This window comes from Bombina bombina, chromosome 2 (assembly GCF_027579735.1).
Source record: "Bombina bombina isolate aBomBom1 chromosome 2, aBomBom1.pri, whole genome shotgun sequence".
Classification (NCBI taxonomy): Eukaryota; Metazoa; Chordata; class Amphibia; order Anura; family Bombinatoridae; genus Bombina; species Bombina bombina.
Genome location: NC_069500.1, coordinates 908,620,249 through 908,644,085, shown reverse-complemented (window position 1 = coordinate 908,644,085; position 23,837 = coordinate 908,620,249). Strand labels below are relative to the sequence as shown.

Here is a 23,837-nt window from a genome sequence, read left to right as displayed (position 1 = left end):
TAGGGCGGCTAAACTTTAGAGACAAACGTGCTAGCTGGTGGGTAAACTCACTACCAGATGTGTACAAGACCGACCCCAACACCTAATACAAGTCGTACTCCCTTGCTTCCCCTCTGGCCACTTCCAAGCTTTTGATCAGCTTCTTGATCTTCCATATCTCCACGTTCCTATTTGCAGCACCCGGGTCGTCCACCATCTTCTCTCCTCCTGCTCTGTACAGCCACGCTGTGCAGCAGAAACAAGACAAACGGTTAGTCAGGCTATACCAGTTGCAACTCGCACTATTAGATGTAGATTCCCTGCGAGCAGGCAGCGGCCTTTACCTGTGCCTTATCGCCGGCTTCTCTACCGCTCCCTCTGCGTCAGATCTCAATAGAGGTGGCTCAGGCTCCCAGCTGTGATGTAGAAACCGGCTTCTCTTCTCTTTCACAGTTGCCGCTGCATGTGTTGCAATCCAAAGCCTATTCACATGGGGCGAGTGATGTCACAGACAGCACTTTCATACAATGTGTGCATACCTGCTTGTTCACACAAATACGGCATAATACAATTCCCTATTTACAGGTTGGACATATCTCCTGTACGTCATAGGGGGCAGGCCTAAAAAATTGCATACTCTCGCGTTTTTAAAACCGTGGCGGTTAATCACAGTTTAAAACCGCATCTGCGAAAAACCATGCAGCAACCTACTGTCAGATTATGTGTTTTAAAAAACTTTGGACTTGTTGGTGAGTCCACAACGTCCTTAATTACTGTTGGGAATATCACTATCTTGGATTAGCTTTCCTCTTTCGATTCTACCTTTGTGCGCCCCTGCACAGCAGATCTGTCGTGTGTATGAGACAGACTGCAATTAATGCTGCGTGTGTTTTGTTATGTTTCCAAGATGGCAGCTGCACTGAAAGCAATGTGTGTGTCAGCCCCTTCACCCTTACTACCTGGGTAATCTGTGGCTTTGCTGGGGGTTACTCTAACTGGAGCAAACAGGGATTTACCCTACCAGTATATGCCTGATGTCTGGAGTTGGGGGCGGATACAGTACCTTCCATTATGCCGCTTCTCTCACCTACGGCTCTTCTCCTAATATAGGCACTTCGGTGGGGGAGCCAAAGTTTGGGGCTCCTTGCTGAACGGTGCCGGACAGGTTCCGTTTACCTCCTGTCAATGCTTGGTAGCTCTGGGGATCCTTTATGCGTTGGCAGAAATCGTTTGAGGAGCTGAGTACACGGAGCTCCTCTTCTTTGCTGCCTATTGTATCGCCCGCCCACCGAAAGTCCTATTAATTATCATTAAATACATTTTATTGTTATATTATGCAATTAATTTGTGCTTTGGAAATCAGAAAAAGATAAAATATTAGAAAATATTACACTGCACCAAACTGGCTACTTCATAATGCCACCCGGCTACTACATAATGCCACCTTCTGTGGGGAACACTGAAGTGGATTATTTTGATTTCAGACATGACTTTTAAACAAGCAATAGATTTCACAAAAATCTATATAAAAACAAAATGTATGCTTACTTGATAAATGTATTTATTTCCAGATATGGTGAGTCCACAACGTCCTTAAAGGGACACTGTACCCAAAAATTTTCTTTCATGATTCAGATAGAGCATGCAATTTTAAGCAACTTTCTAATTTACTCCTATTATCAAATCTTCTTTATTCTCTTGGTATCTTTATTTGAAATGCAAGAATGTAAGTTTAGATGCCGGCCCATTTTTGGTGAACAACCTAGGTTGTCCTTGCTGATTGGTGGATACATTCATGCACCAATCAAAAACTGCTGTCCAGAGTGCTGAACCAAGAAAAAGCTTAGATGCCTTCTTTTTCATATAAAGATAGCAAGAGAACGAAGAAAAATTGATAATAGGAGTAAATTAGAAAGTTGCTTAAAATTACATGCTCTATCTGAATCACAAAAGAAAATTTTTGGGTACAGTGTCCCTTTAATTACTGTTGGGAATATCACTCCTGGCCAGCAGGAGGAGGCAAAGAGCACCACAGCCAAGCTGTTAAGCATCACTCCCCATCCCACAAACCCCAGTCATTCGACCAAAGGGAAATTGAAAAAGGAGCAACACAAAGGTGTAGAGGTGCCTAAAGTTTAGTCAAAAATAACTGTCTTAAATAAAAAGGGTGGGGTCATGGTCTCACCATATCTGGAAAGAAAGAAATGTATCAGGTAAGCATACATTTTGTTTTCTTTCCTAAGATATGGTGAGTCCAAGACGTCCTTAATTACTGATGGGAACCAATACCCAAGCTAGAGGACACAGATGACTAGGGAGAGAAAACAAGACAGGCAGGCACCACCGCTTGAAGAACCTTTCTCCCAAAAGAAGCCTCAGCCGAGGCAAAAGTATCAAATTTGGAAAAAGTATGCATAGAAGACCAAGTTGCAGCCTTGCAAATCTGTTCCACAGAAGCTTCATTTTTGAAAGCCCAAGAAGAGGAAACAGCCCTCGTGGAATGAGCTGTAATTCTCTCAGGAGGCTGCTTATCAGCCGTCTCATAAGCAAAACGAATTATACTTCTCAACCAGAGGGAAAGAGAAGTAGCAGTAGCTTTCTGACCCTTATGTTTTCCAGAGAAACGAACAGGGCAGAAGACTGGCGAAAATCCTTAGTCGTCTGTAGATAGAATTTCAAAGCACAAAACAAACGTTCCTTATGAGAAGGATTAGGACATAGAGAAGGAACAGCAATTTCCTGATTAATATTTCTTTCTGAAACCACTTTAGGAAGAAAACCCAACTTCTTACGAAGAACTGCCTTATCAGCATGAAAAATAAGATAAGGCGAATCACACTGCAAAGCCGAAAGTTCCGAAATTCTACGTGCAGGAGAGATGGCAAAAAGAAACAAAACCTTTTTAAAAGTAGGAGACGGAGAAAAAAGGTATCTGTGGCTTCTCCCATTCCTGTGTAATAATCTCCAAAGCTCGGTCTGGAACAGGAAAAACCTCCGTAGAGGAAGGAACATCAAAGTAACTATTAAATGACAGTCAACATTAGAATTTTTGTTGTTTTAAAAGATAGATAATCCCTTAATTACCAATTCCCCAGTTTTGCATAACCAACACAGTTATAATTATACACATTTTACCTCTGCAATTACCTCAGCAGACTGCCCCCTTATTTCAGTTCTTTTGAAAGACTTACATTTTAGCCAATCAGAGCTGTCTCCATGGTAAATTCACGTGCATGAGCTCAATGTTTTCTATATGAAACACGTGAACTAATGCCCTCTAGTGGTGAAAAACTATCCAAATGCATTTAGATTAGAGGCGGCCTTCAAGGTCTAAGAAATTAGCATATGAACCTCCTAGGTTTAGCTTTCAACTAAGAATACCAAGAGAACAAAGCAAAATTGGTGATAAAAGTAAATTGGAAAGTTGTTTAAAATTACATGCCCTATTTGAAACATGAAAGTTTGTTTTGGACTTGACTGTCCCTTTAAGTTTACTAGATTTTTTTAGGGTTGACAACAACAAGGGTATCCGAGTTGTCCAAAGTAGCCAAAACCTCCTTTAACAATACATAATGGTGTTCAAGATTAAATCTGAAGGATACAACTTCAGCCTCAGATGAAGGAATTATACTGTCTGAATCTGAGATTTCACCCTCAGAAGCTCCCAACGTATCTTCCCCATCAGCTTTATGAGAGAGAGCAACTTGGGAAGCAGTACTTGGATCATAAACCTTACTCTCTGAATCTCTAATTTTCCTCTTGCGTTTTTCCTTTAACATTGGAAAGGCAGCTAATACCACAGATACCGCTGAAGATACCTAGGCAGCAATTTCTGCCCGCAGGGCACTGCATGTGACGCCATAGAGGTGTGGGCCGTTGTAGGAGAAAACTGTGGTAACACCTGAACAGCATCATCCTGAGACACATTGGGCTCAGTACAAAAAAATGTTTTCTTTACTCTGCAGTTTTCTTAACATAGGAAGAACAAAATTGCATAGGGGAAACAGTTTGCGCATCTAAACACAAAAGGCATGAGTTCAACAGAACAGGCTCTTTCTCTATATCAGACATGTTGAAAAACAAACAGGATTTCCACTTGAGGAAAAAAGCTTAGAGTATCACCCGCAGAAATAAACAAAAGTTAAACAGAGCAAAGATACGCTCCAAACAATACCCTCTGGAAACTCCACACCTCAGTCTCGACTGAGGCGCCTACCTGCTCCCAAAGCCGCTGATCGGATGACAAGCTGAAGAGGAGGTTGCAGCTCCGTGAGTCCGAAATTGCTCCGATAGAGAAGCCGCTCACGTGACCGTAGAAAAAAACACTGCACAGGAAGGCACGAAAAGACTAGTTCCGATCTCCGTCGGAAAGGAAACGCCTCCCACTGAAAAGACTACAGCGCAAAGAGAAGTGCTCCACAACAGAGCAAGCTTCCTTGCAAAAAAAATTTGTGCCAACGCTTATGTAGTCATAAAAACATACACCTTACAATGCAGAGTCCCTCAGGGATTTAATAAAATTTAATTAAACAAACCCTCCCCCAAGGAATTATAAGAACCCAAAAAGAATGAACCCCTTAACAGAAAAGAGCCAAGTCAGTCTCACACATGCTTCAAAATGCCTGCCCCTTGCCAGATGTAATCCTACCTCAGTATTATCTATGTCCCAAATTAAAAAAAGCAGGATATTGTAATCTTTTAAGTGCATATTCTCCCCACCTGGAAGAAAAAGCACTTACCTGCAAAATCCGCAGTCCAGCATGTAGACAGCTCACAAGGTATGAGACACCAGAGACCTGTAAAAAAGAATGAACCGAGTAAACCTACTCTGACTTTCTATACAAGGGCAGCATCCAAGTCCATAACTGCTCTAAAGCCACCACAGCCCTACTGAAGAGACTAACGTGGAGTACGGCTGGACCCAAAAATCTTGCTTGTAGTGAAAAATATCCAATTTTCTCAGACACCAAAACTTCACCGTCTCCATTGACAAAGGCAAAGAGAATGACTGGGGTTTGTGGGAAGGGGAGTGATGCTTAAAGGGACACTGTACCCAAAAAAATGTCTTTCGTGATTCAGATTGAGCATGACATTTTAAGCAACTTTCTAATTTACTCCTATTATCAAATTTTCTTCATTCTCTTGGTATCTTTATTTGAAATGCAAGAATGTAAGTTTAGATGCCGGCCCATTTTTGTGAACAACTTGGGTTGTCCTTGCTGATTGGTGGATAAATTCATCCACCAATAAAAAAGTGCTGTCCAGAGTACTGAAACCAAAAAAAGCTTAGATGCCTTCTTTTTCAAATAATGATAGCAAGAGAACGAAGAACAATTGATAATAGGAGTAAATTAGAACGTTGCTTAAAATTGCATGCTCTTTCTGAATTACAAAATAAAAAATTTGGGTTCAGTGTCCCTTTAACAGCTTGGCTGTGGTGCTCTTTGCCGCTTATATCAGATTGCGAGTAATATCTGGTTATAAAATCAGTACTGATAAAACTGAAGTATGGAATCTTAAAAATGATCTCAAACTTTGTGGTAAGAGTCTGATATAGTGCAGATTAATCCTTTGCATAAACGTTTGTGGTGTCTAAAAGAAAGAAAGCCAAGAGGCGTGAAGCAATATATTACTATAAGTCACTCTGTTCAGATCTGGGATGAATTGACATCTCTGTACAACTTAATCTCTGCAGATTCTCTTGTAACCCCACTAATAGTTCTCTCTCATTTCAACTGTCACTTATTAATCAGTATATGGGCCAACAGAGGCTTAATATTGAATTGCTGACACATTCCTGGAGAGCTGCTTAATTTCTTATACCAAAAAAAACCATGGGTATTAAAATGATAGTAAAGTAAAAATGTAACATTCATGATACAGATAGAGCATGCAACAGCTTTTCAATTTACTTATTTGATCAAATTTGCTTTGTTCTCTTAGTATCCAGTGTTGAAGAGTAAACCTAGGAAATCTGATAGGAGCTTAGGAGTGTGCACGTGTATAACAGTGATATAAATATTATTGCAAACACTGCTACCAGATGGCTAAAGACATATTCACCTTCCTGAGCTCACGTAGGGTTTCGGTTTAAGAAAGGATACTCAGAGAATGAAGCAACATTGACAATAGAAACAAATTGGAAAGTTGTTTAAAATTTTGTGTTCTGTCCAAGCCATTAAAGTTTAATGCAGCTGTAACACCTGCCACTCTTCTGGGAAGGCTTTCAATAAGATTTAGGAGTGTGTCTGTGGGAATTTGTGCCCATTCAGCCTAAAGAGCAATTTGTAAGGTCAGACACTGATGTTAGACAAGAAGGTCTTGTTTGCAATCAGCGTTACAATTCATCCTACATGTGTTCAATGGGGTTGAAGTCAGGGCACCATGCAGGCCACTCAAGTTTCTCCACACCAAACTTATCAAACCATGTGTTCATGGACTTGCTTTGTGTTCAGCGGCAAAGTCATGCTGGAACACAAAATAGCCTCCCCCAAAATGTTGCCACAAAGTTGGGAGCACCCAGTTGTCTAAAATGTCTTTGTATCCATGGACATTAAGTTACTCTTCACTGGAACTAAGGAGCTTAGCTCAAACCCTGAAAAACAGCCCCAGACCATTATCCCTCCTCCACCAAACTTTACAGTAGTTACCATGCATATTGGTAGGTTCTCTTAGCATCACCAGACCCAGATTCCTTGATCATGCTGCCAGATAGTAAAGTGCGATTCATCACTCCAGAGAGCGCATTTCCACAGCTCCAGAGTCCAGTGGCAGTGGGATTTACACCGCTCCAACTGACACCTGGCATTGCTCATGTTGGTTGTGTACAGCTACTTGGCCATGGAAACCCATTTCATGAAGCTCTCAATGTATAGGTTTTGTGCTGATATTGCTTTCAGAGGTAGTTTGGAACTCTGTAGTGAGTAGTGCAATAGATGTTTTTTACGCTCCCATCAGCCTCACTCTGAGAGTTTACGTGGTCTACCACTTTGTAGCTGGGCTGTTGTCGCGACTAGACACTTCTGCTTCACAAGTCTAGTAGGGCAGAAATTTAATGACTCGTGGCAAAGTGCAACATGTAAAGTCACAGATTTCCTGGCTGTGTGCTGGATTTTATGAACCTGTTAGCAAAGGGTGTGGCTGAAACACCTGAACTCAATAATTAGTTGGGTTGTCCACATAGTTTTGGTTATATAGTGTAAAAAACTTAAAGGGATACTAAACCAAACTTTTTTTTTCATGATTCAGATAGGGCATACAATTTGAAATAACCTTCCAATTTTCCTCTCTTATCAAATTTGCATTGTTCACTTGGTATCCTTTGTTGAAAAGCAAATCTAGGTAGGCTCAGGAGCAGCAATGCACTATTAGGAACTAGCTGGTGATTGGTAGCTGCACATATACGTCTCTTCTCATTGGCTCACCAGATGTCTTCAGCTAGTTTCCAGTAGTGCTTTCCAACAGCTTCAACAAAGGATACAAAGAGATTGAAGCAAATTTGATAGAAGATTGATAGTTTAAGGAAAATATGCCTTAGTCATTAGAGACCTAATGGATTGAATTTTAAATTGTACATAATATTTAATATGAATAAAGCTTATAATAAGACACAATGTATTTTCAGAAGGAAAAAGGATTTGGGGTACAAATTTATTAGGACAGTCTGTACTTAATTGTTTATCCAGGAGCTGGAAAAGCCAGCTTTGTTTTTTGAATCCATGTTTTAAATAAGGTATCTTACAGCTACCATATGGCAGAAAAATAGACGCATTAAAGATCATTTGTATGAATATTTGGAGTTACTGAATTTTATATGAACTGTCATTGTATTAATAGTGGCAAACCCTTGGGGAAGGGTCCTTGGTTATCATGGTTAAAGTGCCATAAAACAGGTTGAGATCTGTGCATATCCTATATATTTAAAAATTGCTGGCAAGTATTTTAAAATAATTTTCAAAAATAAGTAAAATGAATTACATAGCTAAGCTGCCTGGAGCACTGTGCTCCACCCCCTTATCAGTGTTTAGACACAGGCATTGTATTTCAACTGAGTTCACAACTTCTAGGCATGCTCCATCAGATAATCCCTATGCCAGGGGTGTCCAAACTGCTCTCCAGATGTTTTGGAACTACATTTCCCATGATGCTCAGCTAGATAAAATGCTGGCTGTGCATCATCGGAAATGTAGTTCCAAAACCTCTGGAGAGCAAAGTTTGGACACCCTTGCCCTATGCACTTTTGTATTCTACCAAAAGAACAATAGATATAGATACAGCCATAGAAGGAAATGTGTGGGAGGATTTAGAGCTTTACAATTCAGAAACTAAAAACAAAGGGTTAATGGCGAGGCACTGCAGTATAAATTTGCAGGTAAAGTAATTAAAGTACATATTATATTTTTTCTCTATCCCAACTTGTTTATGTCCCTTTAATATTAATTAGAAATAAATAGATAGTTAAATTGTATCTTATGGTCATCCATCCAGCACACTAACGTATAAAATATATTTGTTTTTTGTTAACCTGCAGTCTGTAGCCTAGTTACGATAGATTTACTGTGTTTTTTTTAAAATAATTTATTTATATATATACAAAAGAAAGACACAAAACACCCTGGGCGGCTGTTTATTTTAGTTTACCTTTTGTAAGTTTTTTTTATTACAGTTGCTTGTTAAGTGAAAAACAAATAGTTTGTCGGGGGTGGGTGAGAATGAAACGCGTCTGATATGTCCCTCAGGACTGTCATATGTTAGTAACTGTTTCTTTTCTTGTTTGTATGCAACATATGTTATGTTTAGGGCAAATATGTGAATTAAATGTGGATATCAAACTGTGTAGACTTCACCAAAACAAAGACAGGTAGTGCAGATATCTATGGGACTGATATACATCACTGGACACTGGAAATTTATAATTTAAGGGGCAGTAAACACCTTGAGATTTTTATATAATATGTTTAGTTATGCATAATGAAACACCTTTGCATTATACAGTCATTATTTATTTTGCCCCCTTTTCATGTAATTTAGCTCTGGAAAATTGAGCAATTTCTAACACTCAGAACTGACTCATCAAGGGTAACCCTGCTGCATATATATATACCTAATTGGCTTTATCAGATAACAACTGCAAAACAATGCATTTTATACCAACTTTATGACTTAATTTGTTGTCTGTGGACTGAAGCCCAGATGGGCTCTTCCAAATAAGGTAAATGGTGGCTGGGGTTAAGGTACTAAAAATTAGCTGCAGTAATAACGATGTTAATTTGTTCTAAACTTGTTAAGATTTTCCTATGCTATTCTATAGCAAAACAGCAGAAACGTCTTGTAATTCAAAGGTGTTTTCTGTCCTTATAAAGTCTTCGTTGGTGCTTAGTACTATTTTATATAGCAATTTAGAGGCTAAATCTTAAAGGGACAGGAAACCCAAAACATTTTTTTTCATGATTCGGGTTGAGCATACATTTCTAAACTTACCAATTTATTTATAGTATCTAATTTGCTTAGTTCTTTTGGCATTCGTTGTTGACAAGCATACCTAGGTTGGCTCAGGAGCTGGTAGCTAGCCGCTGATTGGTAGCTGGAAAAATATACCTCTTATCATTGGCTTAAAGGTTGTGTTCAGCTAGCTCCCAGTAGTGCATTGCTTGTCCTCTTTGATAAAGGATACCAGGAGAATGAAGCAAGATTGATAATAGAAGTAACTTGGAAAGTTGTTTAAAATTGTATGCTAAAACAAGAGAGAAAATGTGGGGTTTCAATGTTCCTTTAAAGATATTTTGACTGTGTACAACTGGGTTCTGGTACTCTAATACATAGTGACTGATAAGGACGAATCACACAGAATAAAAGTTGGTTCTATTCGGCACTGGAACATCTGAATAACATATCAGCCAAGTCTAAACATTTTGAAAACATATTAAAGGGACACAGAATTCGTATTGTTTAAAAATATATTTACTGTGAAATGTTGTCTTCTGAATTTATGTGTTAATGGAGCATTCTGGATCTGTCCCCATTAAAGGAACAGTCTGCCTGAAAATTGTTATTGTTTAAAAAGAAAGATATTCCTTTTATTACCCATTCCCCAGTTTTACATAGCCAACACTGTTATATTAATATACTTTTTACCTTGTATTAGAGCTGCACGATTAATTGCAGATGCGGTTTCAAACCGCAATTAATCGCCGCGGTTTTAAAACCGCGAGAGTACGCGATTTAAAAAAAAAATCCTCAGATTGTCCTGAAAACGTAGGCGGAGAGGGAGGATGAGTGGCAGACCAGTGTGCGGCCGTGGGCGGACCTGAGAATGCCAGCGAACGGCCATTTTGGAAGAGATTGAAGAGTGTGTGGGAGTCATCTGGGAGTAGTGTGGGGGTGGTCAAGCAGTGGTGTGGCGGTGGGACAGCTCAAAGTTGTGAGCAATAAAGTGAGTATTGTACAAATACTTTATAGTGCCTTACTGACTTTTTTTGTTTGTTTGTTTTTTTAACTTCTTTTGTAGTTTGTATTTTTAAGCTCCAAGAGTGCATTGGACATTGAGAAACATGTTCAGTAAGATACTGTAGTGTACTGTTAAATAAAGGGACTTTATACTATCTATGTAACCACAGCACAGGTAGCACTAGCTAATTTTATTTTAACTATTTTGTGCTTTGTCTTTTTATGCTCCATAGGAATGAGCATAATGTTATCTATATGGCACACATTAACTAGGTAAGAGGTGGCATTCAAGGGTTTAAGAATTAGCATATGAGCCTTCGAAGGGTTAGCGTTCAACTAGGAATACCCAGAGAACAAAGCAAATTTGATGATCAAAGTAAATAGGAAAGTTGTATTTTATGGAACTCATATTTTTCTTTTGTGATTCAGATAGAGCATGCAATTTTAATCAACTTTCTAATTTACTCATATTATCAGATTTTCTTTGTTCTCTTGCTATCTTTATTTGGAAAAGAAGGCATCTAAGCTTTTTTTTTTTGGTTCAGGACTCTGGACAGCACTTTTTATTGGTGGATGAATTTATTCACCCATCAGCAAGAACAACCCAGGTTGTTCACCAAAAATGGTCCGGCATCTAATCTTACATTCTTGCTTTTCAAATAAAGATACCAAGAGAATGAAGAAAATTTGATAATAGGAGTAAATTAGAAAGTTGCTTAAAATTGCATGCTCTATCTGAATCACGAAAGAAAAGATTTGGGTTCAGTGTCCCTTTAGAGCACCACTCAATGCAGTAGAATTACATAGTTAACAAGTGCATAATTAAAAGACTATGATTTATACCTACTCTGAAATTGAAATAAACATGGGCTGTGGTTTCAAAGAGAAAATCCAACTATTGCTTTTGCAAAAAAGAACCATAAATTAGTAATTTCTCATACCTTTTATATGCTACAACTGGTATAACAAGTCATTGGGCACACATTCAGGGAAAACAATTTTACAGTAAACTACTGTGACCATCCTTATAATCAGCTGACTAAAGCCCAGATGGACTTCTCCAAATAAAGAAAATGGAGGGGGTAATGGAGTTTGGCTATTGACAAAAACTTGCAGTGAAAAGGATATTATTTTGTTTTAAAAACATTTAGACTTGTCTGATATGTTAATCTATAGCAACACAACAGAAATGTCTTGTAATAACAAGGTGTTTACTGTCCCTTTAAACACACATGAAGGCACAATAGTGCAAAACTGGTATCCTCTACTAATTTTATGCCTAGTGATGTTGGATTAGAAAGTCCCTTTACGTTCTTCAAATATTCTCTTTTTAATATTTCTAATAAATGTGACTAAAAGAATTTTCTATCCATTTCCTGATTTGCAGTAGTTAGACTTAACTACTTGACTTCGTTTAGATCAGTGGTTATTTTAGTAATTCTTTTCGTGTTTAAGGCTGTTAACCACAACTCCAAACGAAGTATTTGCTAATGTAGCTTTTTATTGCTTTGTTTATTTTGGCCACCTCCCTGCCTGCCTTCTCTGCAGCACGTTTTCTGTCCCTGTCACTCCCAGTTCTTCGCTGACTGTGATAGCAGGATGGACAGAGCTTGTTAGTGACCGAATGGAAGGTGGATCTATCTGTGTTGCTGTGCTAGCAGCCTTGGTGTGGTTTATCGTTGGGCTATACTTGATTACTTGTTTGACTGTGTTTTACAACACCTGTTGTAAACCTAAAACCTATGAAATGGAAACTGTACCCACGTCACAGATATCAGACAACTTCATCACAGAAACAGCGATAGATTAGAAAGGACTTTTACCGGACATTATACTTGAAAAAGTATCACTCCATGTGTTGTTGTAACATACATAACACATGTAGGTAAGTATCTGTGTAGTCATTGAACAAACTGAAATGAAAAATATAAAACTTTTGGGGAGATTGTTTACGAATATGTTAGAACATTTTGTTGCTTGTATCTAACTGTGTGTTTAACTCATGCTAATGGATTAAATACATAGTTAAAGTCTGCTCCAGAGCAGCAACGTGTGTAGCCACCAATTACCTACTAGCTCCCAGTAGTGTAGAATACAATTCAATTTAGTAATAGAAGTGAAATTAAACGTGTGTTTAAAATTACATTCTATCTGATTCATGAAAGTTTCATTTTGAATTTCCTATGACCATTCTATATTCAGTATCTATTTACCTTTTTGATCCACTCAAATCCAGGACTTTTACATTAATATTGTTTCCAAAACAAATCAATATTCATAAAAACATTAACATTTTTGTGCTTATTATACATTATAAGTGCATTTTACAGGTTTATAAATGTCTCTGATTCTAACATACACACAAAACACGTACACACATACAGGCAGTGGCGTAGCGTGGGTTGTCAGCGCCCAGGGCAAGGCAAGGATTGCGCCCCCTAACCCATTAGCACTGACTAAGTCTCTTCCACAGGTACAGTATGGATGGGCAAATTTGCTTTGAATTTAATGCCTGAGTTTAATTACATAACTTTCATACTTGTCTATTTTCATGGTCCCTCCCATTTCTGAAGAGTTCCCTTCAAGTTGGCAGTGTCACTTGTCTGTATGGCTAACTGCCTACTGCTACCCTCTAGCCCTTGCTATGTAGTTGTAGAATTCTGTCTGTAAAACAATATTGTGTGCTTGACTCTGTGTGTTCATCATACATTTCCTGCTTTTTCATTGTGCACCAATCTGTGGCTGTCATATGGGTACTTTTTGTTGTCTGCATTTTCTGCATAGTACCATTGTCCCACTGAGGATGGTCTGGGCACAGTGCTAGTATCTTTTTGGGTATCGTGGGTTCACTTTCCCATGTCTGAGAACATGACCTTGGAGCACCCACCTGTCTGTGGAGTGGATATGGTGTCTGTTTTGTGGTTATAGTCTGTGCAGTGGGACACTATATATATCTATCTACTATCTAGGATGTTAAAGGGACAGTATACACCAATTTTCATATAACTGCATGTAATATACACTACTATAAAAAATAAGATGCACAGATACTGATATAAAAATCCAGTATAAAACGGAAATAAGACACTTCCCCTCCCCCTTCCTCTGCATATGAAAAGACCCTTTACACAAGCAGGAGCAAGCTGGAGTAGGTATACATCCGTATTCTCCTAAAACTTTGGGGCTTGGTTAGGAGTCTGAAAATCAGAGCAATGTTATTCAAAAATAAGCAAAACTATACATTTAAAAAAAAAAAAACTTCATGGGCTATATAAAAAGATTATCTGCAAAACATTTATGCAAAGAAAAAATTTATAATGTCCCTTTAATGTAGCACCGGAATTAATTTAGCATCTGGTATGGAGCTAGTCTCTTTGGGATAGTTAAGAGAACTCTTGTGATTTTATCACTAGAAATCAAAGTAGGGACCTAGTGTGTATTGATCTGCCCATATATTTATCCAGCTCTGTGTCACACTTGATAGTGGGGAGACGTTAGAAATGAAAGACGGTGATGTTTTCGGGGACATAATTTTTCCAGGGACAGTCTCCTCAATCCAGGGATTGTCCCCGGAAATCGGGGATGTCTCCTACCTTAGTGCTGCCTCTGCCTGCAGTGGAGGAGGGACGACGTGACGTGAGACTGAGAGCGCATCTCATGATAAGGAGATGGATCATGGCTCTCTCATGTCTCATCTTTTCTTTTGAAAGTTTGCGCCCCTAAGAATTATGCGCCTGGGGCAACCGCCCCTGTGGCCCCTACCATCGTACACCACTGCATACGGGTATACCCCGCTCATACAGCGGGTTAGGGACCGGAGCCCTGCTGTAAAGTGAAAAGCGCCTTAAAGTGAAACAAGGCGGTTTTAGCTTTCTTTTCACTTGCCAGTGTGTTTAAAATCTTGAAAAAATGTTTGAACTAACATATATTAGGGGTGCAATAGTGCTAAGTTTAGTTTAACACTATAACAGAACAGTATTCAATAAATACTGTACCTGTAAAATAGTGACAATCACTGTAGTACAATTTGCCTGACTATAGCACTGAGACACCGATTGCACGGTAATGCTGTAAACAGAGTGAACTGCGCATAACGAAATGGTAGCATTTACTTTTCTCGCAATCTCACAAAGATTACAGCACTGTTTCAAAATCCTTGGAGGTTGAACTTCAGCTCCACTAAGTGCTGTATTAGCGAAGCACTGTAAAGTGAAGCGCTGTAAAGTGAGGTATACCTGTATATGCATTTCAACTGCCATACAATCTTTGTTGGTTCTATTTTGATACTTTATTCTTTTTGTAACTTCTGTTTAAAGGGATAGGAAGGTCAAAATTGAAATGTGCATGGGTACATTTAAATTTGAAATAGAAACGTTTGCAATATACTTCTATTAGAAAAAAGGTTTGTAGTAAAAGCTGTTTTTTTTAGAAGCATACACACATATGCTGTGAAGGCTCGTGCAACAGTATTTAAACACAATATCTTCTCAGAAAGTCAGTAGTAGCCTGTATGGCACAAATTAAGCCTTCACAAACGCAACACCCATCACCACCAGCGATCTGAGCTTAAATACTGGTGCACAAGCCCTCACAGCTACTGTCGGTCTTCAAGTGCTCCCAGTGATCAGCATTGGCTGGTGGAATTTAAGTTATAAAAGTTCAAGGGTCCAGCGAGCCATAGTGCAAATGTAAAACATTGCTTTTATTGATTAAGATAAAAAAAAAAAAATTCTTTAGGACATCACAATGCAATGTGTCATAAATAAAGCGTACGTGTAGTCATGGCTTAAAGTTCATGTTAACACAGCCTCATTTAAAAAGATCGAACAACATTTATTGGTTCATAGAAAATCATGACATCACTGATTTAATTCTTATTTAAAGGAACATACATATGGATCACAGTATAACCCTGTATAGGATGGCTGCACTAAAAGCATGTTTATTGATCCAAATTGCACCCTATATTGTATAATATCTTCTTCCCATAGCCACAAACACCCAACCATACTTTATAATCACTTAGTTTAAACACAAAAAGTTTCCGTATATTATAATAACTCGGTAATCACTATTCACTGTTTAGACCTAGTGGCACTCTGGTGCGTAATTGAAAAATCCAATACATCTCACATTTGTTTAGGATTTTATCCCTGTCTCCTCCTCCTTTTTAGTCTTATCACCTGTTCATTTGTTTTCCATCTAAAGGTGACCTCACTACAACCATGTTTCTGCGCATAATGTTGCACAAGGGGTGTAGTAGAGGTACCCATAGCAATGAAAGACAAGTGTTCTCTGATGCGTGTCTAGATATCATGAGTCGTTAGACCTACATACTGGACATGACATGATATACATGATGCAAGGTAAATGACATATGTTGAGGTACAATTAAGACACCTATTAATAGAATAGGTTTTTTTGGTGACCATAGCGGTAAATGTAGTATTTACTTCAATTTAGTCACAGGTCCGCCATCTAGTACGTCCACACCTATACATGCCCAAATATGTTAACCATGAGCTTTATGGTTCAGTTTCTGGTTTTAACACTGAAGGGGACAAAATATTGCCAAAGAGCGCCCTCTCCTATATGAGCATCTAATCCCATTGTCCACTACTCCAGTCAGTTTATCATCAGCATCCAAAATCTTTAAATGCTTTTTGATTATTTTGCACACCTGATCATATTGGGTGCTGAAGTCAGTCACAAAGGTTACACCCTGAAACTCCCTCTTATTTGATTTTGGTTTATCTTACAACAAAGTGATTCGGTTTATGTGATCAACCTCAAATTTGGCCTGCCTAATAACATGGAGCGAGTAGCCTCTTGCTTTTAAGCGTTGGATCAATTGTTGTGCTTGTTGAGTATATTGGACTTCATTCGAAAAATTGCATTTTAAACAAACAAATTGGCCTTTTGCCACAGCATAAGGGACATGTTTTAAATGACATTTTTTTGCATTCAACAATGTATTACCTTTTATGGGCTTTCTTTAAACATTGGTGGATATATCCACATTGGAATGACCCATCAAAGTTACACCCAAAAAGCTGATTGTTCTTTGGCGAAAATAAAAATTGAATTTCAGATTATAATCATTACTAGTAATCCACTTTATGAATTGTTGGGCCATTGAATGCCCTCCTATCCAGATCAAAATCAAGTCATCTATATATCTTTTTTTATAGATTTTTATATGTTGCCTGAAGGGATTTTCCAGTGCGTAGGCATAAGAAGGAGCAAATTTAGCCACATAGCTGTCCCACATCTCTGCAAATAGAAAATCCCCTCAAATTTAAAATAATTATGGGTGAAAATAAACCAAGTGACATCCATTACAAAATTCTTAAAGGAAAGCGTATATTTATTAAAATTAGCTATAAAATAAATCCCCCCTTTCATGTGGTATTGAAGAACGCAAAGCAGTCGCATCAATAGTCAACCAATTATAGTCATCCCTCCAAGGTTAGTTTATATAAATAATTGAGCAAATGCTTTATGTCTCTAAGGTAGCTGGGTAAGGGCTGGAGTAAGGCATCTAGCCATTGGGACAAATGTTCCGTAAATGACCCTGTACCACTTATAATGAGCCTCCCCTTTACATCAGTGAAGGATTTATGTACCTTTGGCAAATGATGGAAAATGGGCGCAATTGGTGATTTTCAAGCAAATAATCCAAAGTATCTTTCTCAAAAAAGTTATTTTCAAAACCATCATCTAATAAATCTTTTTAATTCTCTCTGATATTTATTGATGGGGTTGCCCTGCAACTTCTCATATCCATCTGAGTTGTTCAGCTGTCTGAATGCCTCATCAATGTAATCTTGTCGATTTAAGACAACAGAGCCGCCCTTATCCGCTGCCTTTATGACAATCTGCTTGTGTCCTGCAGCTCTGTAAGACATTTCCTTTCAGCTCTAGATAAGTTGTCAATGACTTTGTGTTGTCTTAACTTGACAAGATCAAATTCTATTTTATTATAAAAAGTCTCCAGCATGCGACCTCTACTTTGGATGGGATAAAAAGTTTAGGGTCTCTTAAAACCGGACAAATTGCCAATCCTGTGAGATACATAAATTCATACCCCAGTACCCTTTTATCCAATTCTGAAAGGGTAAGGCTTGATAAATTAACTGGTGGGTTTGTATTTCTTATGTGACCTGGTTGTTTTTTGGGGGTATCTTTTTGGGTGTGTACCTTCTCTGCCCCCCACTTTTTCGACCAATGTTGGTAAAGAAAAAAAACTGCTCTACATCCTGTTGGTCAATGGTAGGGCCAGTGTTGGAATAAGGAGCAATGTTGGAAGTTATTAAAGGGTTTTAAACGGTCTTACCAGATTTAGGTAACTTTGGTCTAACCACCAAGTCAGAGGAAATGTATCTCTCCCCACGCAGGGCAGGCTGATTATTATCTGATGAAGCATGTTTTAAAATGCCCCTTTGAGGTGCCTGTTCATCCTCTGTATTGTTGGCTGAACCATCCTCACCTTAGTCCACTTTACTATCTGTAAACATGACTTGTTTATTTATCTTACTCCTAGATCTCCTATTTCTACTATGTGCCCTGTTTCTACCTTGTCATCTCCTAGTGGTGAAGCGTTGCTGTCTATTCCAAATAAACACAGTATTTGATTGATAATCTGAAGTATCCCTTAAAAAGTATTATGTTTGGTATCCATAATTGCTGTTCTAGGTTCAGTCACTGTGGAGTGGAGTTGTTCAAAACGTGGGTAGTCTACATCCCTAGATGTTTTATTAAGTTCTACCTGCACTTTATCAGTGCTTTCTCTGAGTGTACCCAATGCATTTGTTTTATAACGTATTAATAGCATCATTAGTCTTCATGAACATTCAGACAATATTGAGTTCCATTTGTTCTTAAACACTTGGTCATTAACTTCAAGTGTAGGATACTTCTGTACTCTCTGGGGATCATCTGTAATTTTAAGTATCTCTCCAGTGTCCATATGTCCCATTGTACTTTGTTTTCCTTAATCAAAAGTCCTTCCATTTCCATAAACAAGGAGCTAAGTGTGGTCTCAGAAAGGTCAGTAGAAAATACCTTGTCCACATCCTGGGCTATACAGTCTCGTTCAGAGACAGGTTTCAAAGAATAATATTGCAATTGTGTGTCCTCCATAGCAAAAGCAGAGTGTAGCAAGGTTATATAGGAAACTGAGCCAGTGCAGCCAGTTATGCATCTATTAAATAAATAGTTAAGAATAGGGTTTGGCTCAGAAAGATCCTAGTAGAACCTCAGTGATGAATTAATAAAATTAATATTTGTTAATACCACTATTATTTATACCACTTACGCTTGAACTCCAAGCATAACCTGTTGTAAAGACAACAACATAAACCTATGGCACCTGGGTTTTAGGACTGTATCTGTCTGTCACTGTCAAATATTACTCTAATTTCTTTGCGTTATTACTTAGAATCAAGGGAAGAGACTTACTTCCCAATAAGCATAAAAACTTTGTGTTCAACCGCCTGTGCTGCTTCCTCCGATACACGGCTTCTGTGGTTGGTCGCTCTCTTTCTTTTCACACTAGGATACGGCGAACCTCATTCCGGTCCTTTATGAGCATATGATAGGATTTACCAATGAAATGCCATTTGAACAACTTACACGGCACTAGGATCCAACGCTCCTGCGTTCAGCTGGCAATCCAAGAATAAGAACCCATCACGTGTCACGGTGTATCCAATCCGGGATTGCTAGGTTCAAAGCGTGTATGTACACTCGTTGTGATGCTCTGCTGAAAACACTGGCTGACAAACAGCTATTAAAGTTCAAAGGTCCAGCAAGCCATACTGCAAATGTAAAAAATAGCCCCTATTGATAAAGATAAAAAACACTGCAGTGTGTCATAAATAAACCTACGCGTTTCAACTTATAGCCGTAGTCATGGCTTAAAGTTTGTTAACACAGCCTTATTTAAAAAGATATCACTGATTAAATTCTTATTGAAAGGAACATTCATATGTATCACAATATAACCCTGTATAGGATGGCTGCACTAAAAGCATGTATATGTATCTAAATTGCACCCTATATTGTATAATATCTTCTTCTCATAGTCACAAACACCCAACCATACTTTATACTAAATGTAGCCACCAATCAGCAAGCGCTACCCTCTGTTCTGAACCAAAAATGGGCCGACTCCTAAACTTAGATTCCTGCTTTTCCAAATAAAGATAGCAAGAGAACAAAGAAAATTGATAATAGGAGTAAATTAGAATGTTGCTTAAAATTATAGCTCTATCTGAATCATAAAAGAAAAAAAATTGGGTTTAGTGTCCCTTTAATAAAAACTGAACTCATAAAACAATTAAAATACAGTATAAATTCAAAATGATAAAATGAAAGAATATTATTAAAGAGAGAGTTTTTTTTTTGTTTTTTTATTGTCAATCATGATATTAAAACTTATTTTCAGATGTAGTGTTTGTGGCTATTACCTAAGGATAAAAAAAGACCAACAATGAATATTGTTGCTATTTGCAATTTGACAAGCTGATATTTTATTGATGCACAGCGTATCCTAGTGACGGTGTGCCATAGAAATATTTCTCTTTTGAATTTTTCTCATATAAATATTTATAAAGAAAATATCGAGCTGAGCGCTTTGTGTTTGCTTTTTTTGTAATTATCTGATAGACTTTGGACAGCATTACAGAAAAACAAAAAAAAATATCTAATTCACGGCTGCTTAGATAATCATTTTAATTTTCTTTAGTACAGTAAAGTGGGGCTTACATTTTATTTTTCATTTATCAGTCTGTGCTATTGATCAGAAGAAATCTCTTAACACAAACATCTCTTCACCAATTGCTAAATAATTGTGCATTTCACATCTATGCATCATTCCGTTGTCAAGCAAGGGGATTTGATGTTAGTTGTAAATTTAAGAGAATATGGCCTTTTTGTGACTTCTTGTAAACCTGCTAAATCATTTTGTGCTTAGAGTTAAAAGAGCTATAGAGTTAAACTTTATTGATATGAAAATAAATAAATGATAGTTCAGTGTCATAAAGAGGCAAAAAATAAATAAATAGAAACTATATAATAATTGATGGGTTAAGACATGAAACCTAAATGTTTCTTTCACAATTCACATGGAGCAAACAATTTTAAACAACTTTCCCAATCACTTCTATTATCAAATGTGTTTTGTTCTTTTGGTATCCTTTTGTTGAAGGAGCAACAATTCATTATTGGGAACTAGCTTAACACATCTGGTGAACCAGTGACAGCAGGCATATATGTGCAACCACCAATCAGCAGATAGCTCCCAGTAGTGCAATGCTACTCCTGAGCCTGCCCAGATATGTTTTTCAAAGAAAGGATAACAAGAGAGCAAAACAAATTAGGTAAATTAACTAAATTCGAAAGTTGTTCTATCTTGGCAGTTTTCAAACTGTGGGGCACCAGAGCGGATCAGGGGAGGCGTTGGAGCAGAAGCAGCAATAATTTTTTTTTTTTTTAAAACAAGCCACGTTAAGGCGGGTGCGCTGAAACCAGGCGCAGTTAAGTAACCAGCGGGGGCAGAAGGTTGTAAGTACAAATTTTAGTGCAGGAAACATTTTAATGAGGTATCTGGCCTTGGCTGAGGGGGGCTGTCTAGAATGAAAGCTTCCTTTTATAAATTAGCCCAGATCTTGCTTTGATAGATCTCGATGCATCCTGTCAAATGCCTTCTCTATGTCTATTGGAAGGAAAATAACACGGACATAGATATTAGTGATATAAGAAATACAAATTCATTATTTTTGTAATATTATGGGCTCCTCCCCAGATGACAATAAATGTGTATGCTTCAATCACTAGCTGTGTCCTCCTGAGTTCTAGGAGTGCAGGTATATGTTTAACCCTTTCAAATGAGTTAAAGGCATAGAAAGGTCAAAATTCAAAATGTGCATGGTTGCATTTCAATTTTTAAATAACATTTAATAACTCACATTAGCAAAATTCTTCTAGTAAAAGTGGTATTACTGGTTTTCAGCAGCATATGCACATTGGTTGACATCAACCTTAGGATGTGTACCTTCATACTAAGGGGTCACACACTGTGCAAATGCTGAGGCATTGTGGGATATCTACAAGTCCTTATCAGAAGATTATAAAGATCACTTCATCATCTGACAAGATCTTGGGGGTTCCATGGTAGTGTGTTTATGTATTCATACCATATAGTACATTAGCTTTGGGTTAGGTGCTTTCTTGGCTATTTGCCAACACAAGATGCACATCGCTTGAATTTATAATTGCACAAGGTATTGCTTTTTCAATCCCACCGCATCCTGCCCTCTGCTCTTGAGCAACCATTTGGGGAACCTTTAAGTCACCCTGGATGGATCTGCCAGGGATATTTTGACCTTGCAGGAGGCAGAGAGGTAAGGAAGCAGCAGTCTTACGACTTCTACTTCTACGCAGCATATCTGTAAAATGCTGACTAGAAAATTTCACGTGAACATCCCCATTTAAAAAAGGATGATATTTTACCTCAAAATTTCTCCAGCACACCAAAGCATGTGCTCTGTAAGCAATTATCCTTCAGTTACTGTCATCTGCCTGGTGAAAAAAAGTTAATTAGCATCACATCAGTGCTTAGTTTACAATGTGCTTTACTGTGATCTTGTGGGTTTTCACTATAATCTTGCAAGATGTTATAGTAAACTTTTTTAAACTGAGGAGGGAAATAAAGTGACTGCTTGCATAGGCCGAATGCAACTTCCTAGGAAGAACCTGGGAATGGATTCTGATTGGCTATTTAAAGACACATTACAATGGGATGAGGAGATTTTCATCTAAAATATCTTCATTTTTGCATAGCCCCTCAATGCGTTGCTGGTTGTTAAGGGATTTTCTGCTTATAATAGCACAGGTCTCACAACGAGCGGCAAGACCACACTAGACCCATAGAAAGACCAGTGACGTATGCATCGTTAAAAGGGATACTAAACCCAAATGTTTTCTTTAATAATTTAGATAGAGCATACAATTTTTAGCAACTTTCTAATTTACTCCTATTATCACATTGTCTTAGTTCTCTTGCTATCTTTATTTGAAAAGCAGGAATGCAAAGCTTGGTAGCCGGCCCATTTTTTGTTCAGCACCTCTGGTTGTGCTTGCTGATTGGTGGTTAAATGTAGCACCCAATAAGCAAGTGCTATCCAGGGTGCTGAACCTAAAATGGGTTGGCTCCAAAGCTTTACATTCCTGCTTTTCAACTAAAGATAGCAAGAAAATTGGTAATATTAGTAAATTATAAAGTTGCTTATAATTGCATACTCTATCTGAATCATTAAAGAAAATTTTGGGTTTAGTATCCCTTTAAGGGGATAGAGATCTTCATGTGGTATAACAAGGGCTCCAAAGCTGCATCCATATTTTCATAAATGGAACCCAATTTGTGAGACTGTTCATATCTTATCTGGCAACCTTAACTTTAATTGCATGTTTTTTATTTATTTATTTATTTATTTTGTGCATTGTGATTATTTTTCATGTCATGTGTTTCCTTGCAGTTGGATATGCCTAGTGAACACATAATTGCAAACCTGGATTCTCTCATAAAGAACGTCAGCACTTACAAGCCTTTGAGTTACGGTAAGCAGTAGACATTGTAATATGAAAAATGTAATGATTTATTTTGCCCCCCTTTCCTGTAATTATTAGGATAAATATATTAAGTAGGTCATTTCTTCATGGAGTATAATCAAAAACGTCACATAATATGCAAATGTGTGATTGTTTTAATGTTGATAAGTTAGCTTTTATTAACCCTTAAATGGACATGAAACTCAACATTTTTCTTTCATGATTCAAATAGAACATCATTTTTAAACAACTTTCCAATTTACTTTAGTTTTCAAATTTGCTTCATTCTCTTTGCATTCTTTGTTGGAGGAGCAGCAATGCACTATTGGGAGCTAGCAGAACACATCTTGTAAACCAACGGCATGAGACATGTGCAGCCACCAATAAGCAGCTCTCAGTAGTGCATTGCTGCACCTAAGCTTTCCTATGTATGTCTTTTCACAAAATAACAAGAGAACAAAGCAAATGAGATAAGACAGAAATTGAAAATTAGTTTAAAACTTTATGGTCTATCTGAATCAAGAAAGAAAAAAAATAGGTTTCATGTTCCTTTAAATGGATGGCAATATAAAATGTTTAATTATGTGTAGTGAATAAAGTTTGCAATATTCTTTCATTATTTATTTTGTCCCCTTTTCCTTTAATTTATCTATGAAAATTGTTAGTTTTCTAAATTCGGCTGAGTTTCTATAAAGTAATGGGTGCCGCTATGTTTGAACTTAAAGGGACACTTGACTGCTGTGCACAACTACAAAAGAATAGTAACTACTTACCATGTCACTGCATTTTACCCTGTTCTC

The 23,837-nt window shown here is 37.8% G+C and overlaps 1 protein-coding gene across 3 annotated transcripts in view; it reads left to right on the top strand.

Moving 5' to 3' along the window:
- Window positions 1-23,837, top strand: part of MRPL1 (mitochondrial ribosomal protein L1) — a 156,077-nt gene that overhangs the window by 119,547 nt on the left and 12,693 nt on the right. For all 3 annotated transcript variants that reach the window (XR_008400696.1, XM_053703298.1, XM_053703297.1), the window contains one exon: window positions 22,965-23,046. Coding sequence is in view for 2 of the 3 variants with exons in the window: in XM_053703298.1 (XP_053559273.1) it covers window positions 22,965-23,046 (82 nt within the window). In the remaining variant the exon portion in view is untranslated. Of the gene's footprint in view, window positions 1-22,964; window positions 23,047-23,837 lie in introns of those variants that run through there.